This window comes from Sminthopsis crassicaudata, chromosome 5 (genome assembly GCF_048593235.1).
Source record: "Sminthopsis crassicaudata isolate SCR6 chromosome 5, ASM4859323v1, whole genome shotgun sequence".
In the NCBI taxonomy this organism is placed as follows: domain Eukaryota; kingdom Metazoa; phylum Chordata; class Mammalia; order Dasyuromorphia; family Dasyuridae; genus Sminthopsis; species Sminthopsis crassicaudata.
Window position 1 is genome coordinate 17,341,283 of NC_133621.1, and position 10,256 is coordinate 17,351,538.

General features: G+C 44.7%; 1 protein-coding gene across 3 annotated transcripts; it reads right to left on the bottom strand.

Moving 5' to 3' along the window:
• Positions 1–351: 351 nt before the first annotated feature.
• FKBP14 (FKBP prolyl isomerase 14) lies at positions 352–8,734 on the bottom strand. Of its 3 annotated transcripts, XM_074266711.1 has the most exons (5): positions 8,197–8,610; positions 6,783–6,934; positions 4,836–4,912; positions 2,081–2,207; positions 352–1,193 (listed from the first exon to the last, which is right to left on the bottom strand). In XM_074266711.1, the coding sequence occupies exons 1-4, from the start codon at positions 8,379–8,381 to the stop codon at positions 2,193–2,195; spliced, it is 429 nt and encodes a 142-aa protein (XP_074122812.1). In that variant the 5' UTR covers positions 8,382–8,610; the 3' UTR covers positions 352–1,193; positions 2,081–2,192. The 3 variants fall into 3 exon arrangements, with proteins under 3 accessions (XP_074122812.1, XP_074122813.1, XP_074122811.1); XM_074266712.1 differs by lacking the exon at positions 4,836–4,912 and having other exon boundaries at positions 8,197–8,603; XM_074266710.1 differs by lacking the exon at positions 352–1,193 and having other exon boundaries at positions 2,080–4,912; positions 8,197–8,734.
• Positions 8,735–10,256: the final 1,522 nt, after the last annotated feature.

A 10,256-nucleotide genomic window follows, 5' to 3' on the forward strand; every position in this document is an offset into this window, starting at 1 on the left:
CCATTTGATAAAAGCAGTGTATCTCCCATCCTCAAACAAACATATCAGTGGGGGGGGGGGGGGAAACAGTCTACGACTTTCCTCCCCTCCCACCATGTTGCCCCAGTCACAAATGGGCTAAGTACCAGGAACCATTTCCATCTTGGGCAGAATTTCTAGTTTTCTTCCAAACTCCCTATAAGAAGTTGTTTCTGATTCCCTCCTCCCAATTACTTAGTCTCCCTTTTATATTTATTTATGTGTTCAGGTCATCCCCCCCAAATAGAATGTAAGCTCCTGAGGGCAGATTTTTTTTTCTCTTATCCTCTGTGCTGGGTACATAGTAGGTATTTAATAAATGTCTGTTGAGCATTGTGGTGCACATTTTTTTATTCTGTACCATTTTAGCCACTCACATTTTTTTTTTAAATAAAGCAACACTTGGAACAAACAAATCTGAATAAACATTTTTCTCAGTTCTTCACGAAGACAATTCAAAATCCAAAAAAATCTGACAGGCTTGGCTTTTCCTAATAGAATGCATCTAACTTCTAGAAAATGGTGGGTGGAAGAAAGCTAAGTGTGTGATTTGTGATTTAATTAAGTCTGATGCTGATGCGTGCTTATAGCCACTGTATTTTAAAATTATGAACAAGCTAGTTAAATGACAGGCTGCAGGCGTGAGAATGAGAGGCTTAAATAAGAGGGGTCGGGGTGCACTGGGAAACCTGGGAGTCGGATTCAGAGGCCCCAGGTGACCTTGGACAAAAGGTGTCCCTCTAAGAATGTCCGCATCGTCATTAGCAAAATGGGAGGACTAGATCGGAGGGTCAGCTCCAAGTGCTCCTCTTTCCTGGGTTCACAGTTCATTAGGGAGAAAGGGGAAGTCAGCAGCCCCTCTCCAGTGATTGCTTATAAAAGTCAAAGACCCACAGCAGGAGACAATCACTCCTTTCCTATGAATAAATACCAATTCAAAGACAAAAATCAACATAGTTAGAAAATAAGGCTCAAAGACTCACAACCCGTCATGGGCTGTGCACAGCAGGGGGTGTTCATAGCTCATCGTGCTTGTATGTAAATTCTCTGGCAGATATAAACCCGTCTTTATCTTCATCTTCTTTGTCAAAGATGTCTTCTACCAGGTCATCGTGGTGACTCTCGTTGACCACTGCCCCATGCTTTTCAAACTCCTTCTTCAAATAGATTTTAACCTGCAAAGGAAAGACACAAGCCACTTGAAAAAGATGGAACTGGAACTTGGGAATATTACTAATAATAATTATTATAATATATATAAATATAATATATTTATAAATACATAAATTTATATTTAATATATCTAAATATAACATATAATAATAATGTGTATTTCAAGCTATTTCATTATTAATAAAAATGACAGCTAGCATTTGTATAAGCCATTAAGTTTTGTCAAAAACTTAATCGATGCTATCTCATTTAATCTTTACAACACCCCAGGAAGGAGGTTTTTCTTATTCATTTTTCCCATTTTATAGTTAAGGAAACTTCGGGAGAAAGAGGTTAAGTGTCTTGCCCCAGATTTCACAGCAATTAAGTATCAATGGCAGGATTTGTTTGACTTCAAGTCCAGCACCTATATGCACCTATATGCCTATTTTGGAGATGGAGATTTAAATAACAAATAATCAAAACACTGTTGATTTTTATAATACTTTTTATTTATAAAAAGGGAATCCCCTTCCCCTTAATAAATTTAGCTATCTGATTGGAGGAAGGTATATCTGGATGGATATATGATCTTGTTGATGCAATCTGCATCAGAGGAAGGGGCACGTACCTCAAGGAAATTATAAATCTTTGGAACTAACTAAATAGGAAAATTTTTGACAGGAAATGGTCCCCTTGTTTTGGTTGGTTTTGGGTGGGGGGTGGGAGTTAGGTGTCCTTGTCTCTGCCTAGGCTGAGAGTTCTGTGGCCATTTTCAATCTGACCCCACCACCAAGTGGCCCAGAAATTCTGACCCCACCTGGCTGACCTGTCCAGCATCTATGGCCCCCCACTCACAAGGAGCCCACGATTATTCATGCAAGCTGAGCCCAAACTACATGGACTTCACCTCTTGCTTAGACAGTTTCCAGTCATCATCAAGATCCATCTCTTGGAATGACTCATGGGATCTTGGTCCATTTCGAATTTCCAGGAGATCGATGTTGAATATCAATGTGCTCTCAGGGGAATTTTACCTGTTGGGTAAAGGAGGGGAAAGAAAAAAAGAAATTTTAAAAATAGAATATTTATGAATCTGCACAAAATAAGCCCTTAGCTAAGCTTGGGGGCAAATGTACTAAGGAGCACACCAGTGAAATGTCACGTCTTAAGGCTGTGAGCTCACTGCCTTTATCAGCAAGAAGGAGTGGGGTGGTCTGCTCCCTAGAGATTTCTGCTCTCCATTACACTCACATACACACTCACTCACACACACACACACACACACACACACACACACACACACACACACTCACACTCCATCCCTGAGAGGACTAAAGTGCTTTTGCCTACTCAGACCTAAGACAAACAAAATGAGGGAAAAGGGAAATCTCATTTGTGTAACTGGGCTATGTTCTCAAGAGAGATTTCCCTCTTATTATTTAATAAACTGATAGAAGTTAGTTCAACTCAACTAGAACGATGTACCCAGAGCCCTTCAATCCTAAATTACAGCACAGCACAGCAAAGAGAGTTCCCCTCCATCTCTGGGCAAATCAGACTCAGTTTCCCTCCTGCAATTCCTACAGCATTTATCCCCCTGGATGGTCGTGAGGATCAGAATAGGTGAAAAATGGAAGCACTTTGTTCCCTTTAAAGCACTATGTAATAGCTGAGAAGCAGAGAGACTCAAGTTTAATTTCCCCTTCAGATACCTGGACCCTGGGCAAGCCCAACCTGTTGGTGGCCCAGAGAGTCCTTTCAGGAGATAAGATTGCAGATCTGCACTAGCAGGAGCTTCCTCCCCTGCAGTCCCCTCCATCAATGGACTTATCTGGCCCAGTTTAAAAAAAGTAAGTACTTGGTTACTGCCATCAGTCTAAAGATAGGGTCAGCTCTATGGAGGAGCAGACAAAGACCAGCTCCCCTGAGCAAGCTCTGGCCTCAGTCTCCCCATCTGTAAGCCGAGGGGATTGCACTTGAGTCCTGGGCTCAAGTGTGGCCTCAGTTTCCTCCTCTGTAAAATGAGCTGGAGAAGGAAATGCCAAACCATGTTTACTAAGAAAGAATCAGTCATGACTGAAACAAATGAACAAAAGTAAGAGTATGAGCAGTTGTAATTGCCTCAACTTATGTAAGTGGCCTATAGCCTAAATGGTTAATGTTATTTTTTCCCTTTTTCTCTTCCCATATTCCCTGCCTCCTCCCTATGTCTTTTCCTGACTCTTTCTCTCTCTCTCTTTCCTATTCTTTCTCTTTTCCTTGGCTCAACCGGGCACTCCCATTGGAGACTAATTCCTGGTTTTAGGACCAACAAATGAATCTGTCATTTGTTAAGTGCCTATTGTGTGTCGGGCATCATCTTAAGTGTTGGGGATACAAATTAAAAAAAAAAAGAAAGATGGTCCCTGCCTTCAAGGAGCTTACAATCTAAAGGCTGTAGCTCTAAAGCGATGGCCCAATCACTGTTGATAAAGGCAGCTCCCTTTTGTTTAAACTGAGGCAGAAGAAAACATGAGTCCTGGTCCAAAATGACAGCTTTCAAAATCCTGTTTGGTTTTGGAATTTGTTTTGTTTTTTCTTTTTTGTACTTGTGCTTAAATACTGATGAATCTGGTGCCCTTAATTTTTTTAGAAAAAGGTTTATTTAATATACTAATTTTATTTTTCAAAGAATAAAGCCACATTATACAAACCTGATTTAACTATAGATCTGGAACTGAAGGTGCCCTTAGAGAATGTTTAGTCCAACCCCTGCTTTTCACACATGAGGAAGCTGAGACCAGCAGAGAGAGGGTCACACAGCTAGCCAGTGTTGCTCACAGAATTTAAGCTTTCTCGGTTATACCACGATCAGGGGTCAATAACATCACATGACTTAGCCCCAGTACCCAGCACAGAGTGAGAACTTACAAATGCTTGTGGATTGACAGACTGAATGTAACCCCACGACACAACTGCCAAATGGGTCAATGAGGTCAAAAACACCGACCTATCAATATGACACTAAAACACGGCAATGTGCCACAGATCATGAGACACCTAGACTATGGTTCTAGGGATGTTCCCTCTTTTATAAAAAGAGAGAAACCTGCAGATGGGTGCGAGCAATCTCAGTGTATGGAGCCGGATGGTGTCAAGGGGAGAAGCCCGCAGCGATGCACAAATGAGATTCCCACGTGGCCGTGCGTCTCGATGATTCTGTTAACATTTCTCAAGGACACTTTAATCTGGCTCTGCCCTCCCTGGAGAGCTGTGCAGGCCGCTGACGTAGTGGACAAGCCATTTAACCTCTCTTTCTCATCTTAACAGAGCTAGAAGTCATCACAAAAGCCACGTAACTCAAGCAACTTCCTGGGAAATGGGGATGATTCCCTAGTAAAAGAACAAGCACTTACAGAGGAGGGAAGATGGGAGCTGCAAGGAACTGAAGGTCTCTGCTAGTTACCTGGAGACCCCCCCCACTTCCTGAGAAGGATGAATCCCCCATGTTCAATCTGAAATTTTTCTGGAGCCCCCCAGCTTCCCGGAAAGCACAAACTCCCCTTCCAAATATTTCCAAATACGGTAAATCTGGGAGCGTGCAGTAACCACCTCCGAATGCTTTTTTCTCCTGACAGACACCACAAGGGACGGTCGGAGGGTCCCTGGAGAACAACACTTACACTGTCCACACAGTGAGGGCGAGGGGGCCGGGCCCAGCTTCTCCACGACCGATTCCGAAGGCGAGCACCCCCCGGCGCTAAAAGAGCAGGGTTAGTCCGTGTTAGTTTCCTTGTGAGGCATGTTAGTTTCACTGGCATCAGTTTCAGGAAAGGAAAGCAGAGTTAGGGAGGCGTTTGTTACATTAGGGACACCCTATTAAAGGCAGAGAAGAGACGGGGAAAGAGCTTTCACTGAGAGTTACAGAAGCATTAAAAACACAGCGAATGTACCCCAGGCCACTCTGACCCCCAGTTTTCCAGGTGACTGATTTTCTTTTCCAGATGGGCTTCTAACTACTGAAACAAGAATATTTAACTTTAGCCAGAGGAGGCTTAGCTTAGCGGGTCCCTTTTCAGGAATACCAATGTGGGATCTTTGCGAGGAGGAATGTGCACACACCTGGGAAAGAAATGGGATGTCCTGAAACGGGAAGGCCTTAGCACCGCCCAGGAAAGGGAAGGCAGGTGAGAACAGCCAGGGAAAGGGTTTGTTATAAAGTGAAAGGTTTGGGGGAGTGTATCTGAGTATGAGAACACATCTTTAAAAAAAATAAGAGCAAATAAACCGACTCATTGAAAGATTGATAAGAAACGAACTTAAGGACAAAGAAGTTAGGATGGGGCATGTGAATGAGACAGAGGAGACAAAAGAATAATCATTTTTTCCTTTTTTTTTTTTTTTGTCTAGCCCTATGATATCATTGGTGTGGAAAGTAACTTCTAGGGTGGAGATTTCTGGTAAAGACAGATTGTCCCACAGACAGGATGTATCTTGGAATCTGCTTCCATATTCATGCCTGAACCCTGGTTTTGAGAATTAATATCTTAAATCTAAAGTCCTGAGAATTAAAAAAAAAAAAAAAAAAAAAAAAAAAACAGCAGTGAAGTTGACCCCAGCAGAACTAATTCAAAAAGCTCTGGATCATTCTCAGACAGCCTTCGCTCTACAGGCCTGGAGTCACTTACCTTGAAACTCAACCCCCAGGTCTGTACAAGGAAGAGAAGATGAGAGAACATTCCTTACCCAGTCACTATGAGGAATGGTCACCTGGAGAGTATTTCCATCTAGTCTCCTCCAGACTCTAAATGGCCCCAAAGCCTGATCAAGGCCAAGGTCTCTGCAGGATGGAGTGGGGAGGAACCCACAGCCTCATGGCTTGGGCCCAGACCCCTCACCTGTCCAGTGAAGTGTCCAGGGAGCTAGACAAAATGACCACTCAGTTCTCTTTTAGCTCTATATCAGCCCTCATCAATCAATCAATCAATATTTATTAAGCACCTACTATGTGTTGGGTATTCTCCTAAGTAAATGATCCTCAGTTTTACCATCTGTAGAATGAAGAGGGTAAAGGATCCATCCAGTTCTAATATTTTATGGAAAATGTCTTGGAAACCCCAAGACGTGATATTTATCAAGTATTTTTTTGATCTGAAGCTACAGTACAGTAGTTAGCGACCTGCTAGGACCCAAGAAACTTGAGTTCAAATCCCATTTCTGACATATGTGTGACATCAGGCAAGTCACTTAACTTTGCCATTGCTTTGAACAACTCCCCAAGATTGTAATATTAAAGAAGATGTTGACATGCACATGTAGAGGGAGTTTTTTCATCTGGGAGTTCATCCTACCAATGAAATCCTAGATCCAGCATCTATTGTTATTATTACTATTAACAACGACTATAATAATAATAATGGTGATATTGATAACAATATTATTGCTGTTAAATGCTATTAATGTTATCAGATAGATTATTATTAATAATTATATTATTAAATTAATGCCAGTGATGTTCATCATTATGTTATATGCCTTTGTAACATGTTCATAAAAATGCTCATATTAATAACAATATGATGGGGATGGGAATAATGATGATGATGATGATGATGACAAGGCAAAATTACCTTTCCCTTCTTTTCCATAGCCAAGGGCAGGGGGGATGGTGAGCTTCCTTTTCTCCCCCACACACATGCCCTTCAGACCTCGGTCCCAACCTTTGAGAGCCTCCAGGATGCCAAGGGTGAACCAGATGGGCTGGCCATTGTTATGTTTGTGGCTAAGGAAAAAGAAGATGGGGAAAGTCCAGTTACAGAGTGGCTCCTCACTTCCCAGCTACCCCGGATCCTCCACGAGTTCCAAGAAAGCAGCTCCTTCCTTTTGTTCTCTTAGGATATCTCTTAGGATAATTTCCTTATATTGAGGATGGCGCTCCCTCCCATTGAGCAAGTATCACAGAATGAAGTCCTCTACAGGGAGAGCCACAGAAAGGGGTACTCGGGAATAGCTTTGAAAGCAGAGAGGGGGAGGAGGGGAAGACAAAGTCTTGTCAGGTAGGAGAGATCCATAGACACCCAATCCAGGTGTGTGTCCCCGGGCAGGATTATGGTACCTAGAGACCCAAGAGTTGGTGCAGAGAGGGAAAGAAGGAGGGTTCTAGGGGCCCCAGCACTAAGTCTTCTACAGAGCTGCCTGTAGTAGAGAACGTCAGAGCCCTGAAAAAAGGTCAGAATTCTCCATGAGCCCCGAGATCTCTTTAATTAACTTTTAAGGTTTTTCAGTTAACAATCGTTTTCTCTCCCTCTCACCTGCCTCTAATGGGGACAAAAAAGAAGCAGAATCTTTGCAACAAATACGCAAAGTCAAGCAAACACATCCCTACTCGGGTGAGTATATGGGAGGAAGAAGGGCAGTCTTGTATTCCCAGTCTGGGACAGATGGATGATTAGAAACAATAACTTAATGTAACTTCGATAGCTATATTCAAAGGACTGGAACAAGCCTGGTCACCCACCTTATCAGCCGGGAGCTGGGAGAAGTTATTTATGGCCCTCCTTATCAATCAGGAGCTAGGACAAGTGGTTTAAGCACTCCTCCCCACCCCCACCCCGCCAGTCTCAGTTTCCTCATTTGCAAAATGGGACAATAACGGGATATTTGGCTCAGAACGGGGTGGTGGGGACAGAATGAGATAATAGTCCGGGTAAGTGTGGGACAAAGCCTTAATAAGCGTCTATAAAAGGGCTCGGCCCGTGGCTCAGCTTGTCCCTGGTCTCTCGTGAGCCGTTCTGGCCTCTGACTTGGGGTTCACGGCTCCACGTCACTCCAGGGGAGTCCCGCAAGCTCCCCGCGCGCCCCGGCCGGCTTGGGAAGGCTCTAAGTGATGGAGAAGGCGCGGAGCTCCTCCAGGAGTTGTGGTTTATGAATGATGCGGCTGGGATAGGCGCTCGGTGAGTTTCCACGCGAGCTTTTTCACCCGCTAAGGGGTCAGGTCCAGGCGGCGCCCGCACTCCCCCGCCACCTTCCCTGCCCATCACTTACGTGGAGTGGAACAGGGTTCCGTCTCTCTCCAAGTAGCCCTCGTAATGGACCAGCATCATGTCGCCGCCTTTGGTCTTCCGGTGGCAGATGAAGGGCTTCTGGAGCACCTCGATCTTCACCTCGGGCTCCGGGATCAGCGCCCCCCAGGCCAGGGCCAGCAGGGCTGACCACAGGACCGGTCTCATGGTGGCCCGGGCCGCAGCACCCGCGGCCTTCCAAAGCGAACCGCTTATGGGGCGAGGGGGCCCTACCTGACTACATGAAATCAACGCCTGCCTTGACTCCGAGGACGTAGTTTAAGGGCTGAGGGAGGCTCTGCGCCCGGCCAAGTTCATGGCTCCCGGTGCTAGTAGACGTGGCACGGTGCTCCCCGCAAAGCGCTCTGCAGCACAGCGGAGATCTTAGGGTTAAATTCCAGCCAGCGCTTACGACTGCTGCTCTGGGTGGGCCCGGCCTCGGGATCGCGGCCGCTCACTGGGTCCCGGGCCCATCCCTCTCCGAACCCTGTACCGCACCGGCCAATGAGCACAGCCCATTCAAATGAGGCCGGCCTCCTACGGGACGTAGCGTATCCATGGGATGCGCTGCTTGGCAACCCAAGCCGGCGCGGCTTCTTGGAGCATGCTCACTGGTCCAGCCCCGGGACTGGAGACGTACAGAGCCGGCAACTCGGCATTCCCGGGCTCCGGATTTTCGAGAAAAGGGCCGGGCCGGGCCGGGAGAAGAGAGGGAGATGCTGGGGGGAAGGGGGGGAGGGCTGAGGGACAGGGTTAAGATTCTCCTAAAACATTGGAGGGAACGAGAGAGAATTAGGATTCTGCTGTTGGATAGTGAACTGATCCACCCATTTGGGAGAAATTTGGGACTATGCCCCAGGGACTATAAAATTACGCGTGCCCTTTGGTCTGGGTCTGTATCCCGAACCTAAGAAAAGTGAAAAGAACTTAAAGGCACAAAGACCTTTCGAATCTTTTTTTTTTTTTTTTTTTTTTTTTTTTTTTTTTTTTTTTTTTTTTGCAGTGGCAAAGAATTTGGACATTGAGGGGATGTTCAGGATCTGGGGAATGGCGGAACAAGTTGTGGTATATGGATGTGAAGGAGTACTATGTGCCACAAGAAATGAGCGGCAGGACGGTTTCAGAAAAACCTGAGAAGACTTACACGAACTGATGCAAAGTGAAGTGAGCAGAAATGGGAAAACCTTATACACAGGATCAGTGATGCTGTACAAAGACCAACTGGAATAACAACTATTCTGATCAATGGAGTGATCCAAGACAATTCTATGGTGAACAATGCTACCCAGGCCGGAAAGAACCGATGGAATCCGAATGTAGATTGAAGCATGCCTTTTTTTTTTTTTTTTTAAACTTCATTTTTCTTTTGGTGTATTTTCTTTCTCAACATGACGAACATGGGAAAATATTTTGCCTGCATACATACATATGTTGTTGCGGTTCTTCAGTTGTGTCCACCCCTTTGTGATCCCATTTGGGGTTTTCTTGGCAAAACTGCAGGGCTGATTTACCATTTTTTTCTTCAGCTCGTTTGACAAATAAGCAAACTGAGGGTTAGTCCTTATTTGAACTTGGAAAGATAAGCATGTTTAAGATTTTTACCTATGATTTTTAAAATATTCTAAATTTCAGGTAAGCTGATATTTTAAGTTGAGTAATAACGTCCATGGTGAAGAATAATCAAACATTCATAAAGTATTTACTCTATGCTCCTCCTGGATCACTGCTTATGGCAGGGGAGCTTTCAGAGCTCAGTGAAACTATGAGAGCTGTTTTTCAGTTGCCCAAGAGGGGCAGGTCATAGTGACAAAAGGTGATCCCCTAGGGGAGGAGTTGGCCAACCATTCCAGTATCTTTGCCAAGAAAACCCCATAAACAGTGTTACAGTGGTGAAGGATATGACTTTTTTTTCAGGTTGGTGTGCACCAGGTCAGGAAGATCCAGACAACTGAAAAATTAACATATGCCAGGCATCGTGCTACTTTCCAAGACAAAAGCTAGGCGGTCCCGCCTTCCAAAAGCTTCTTTGGCATCCTCACTGAC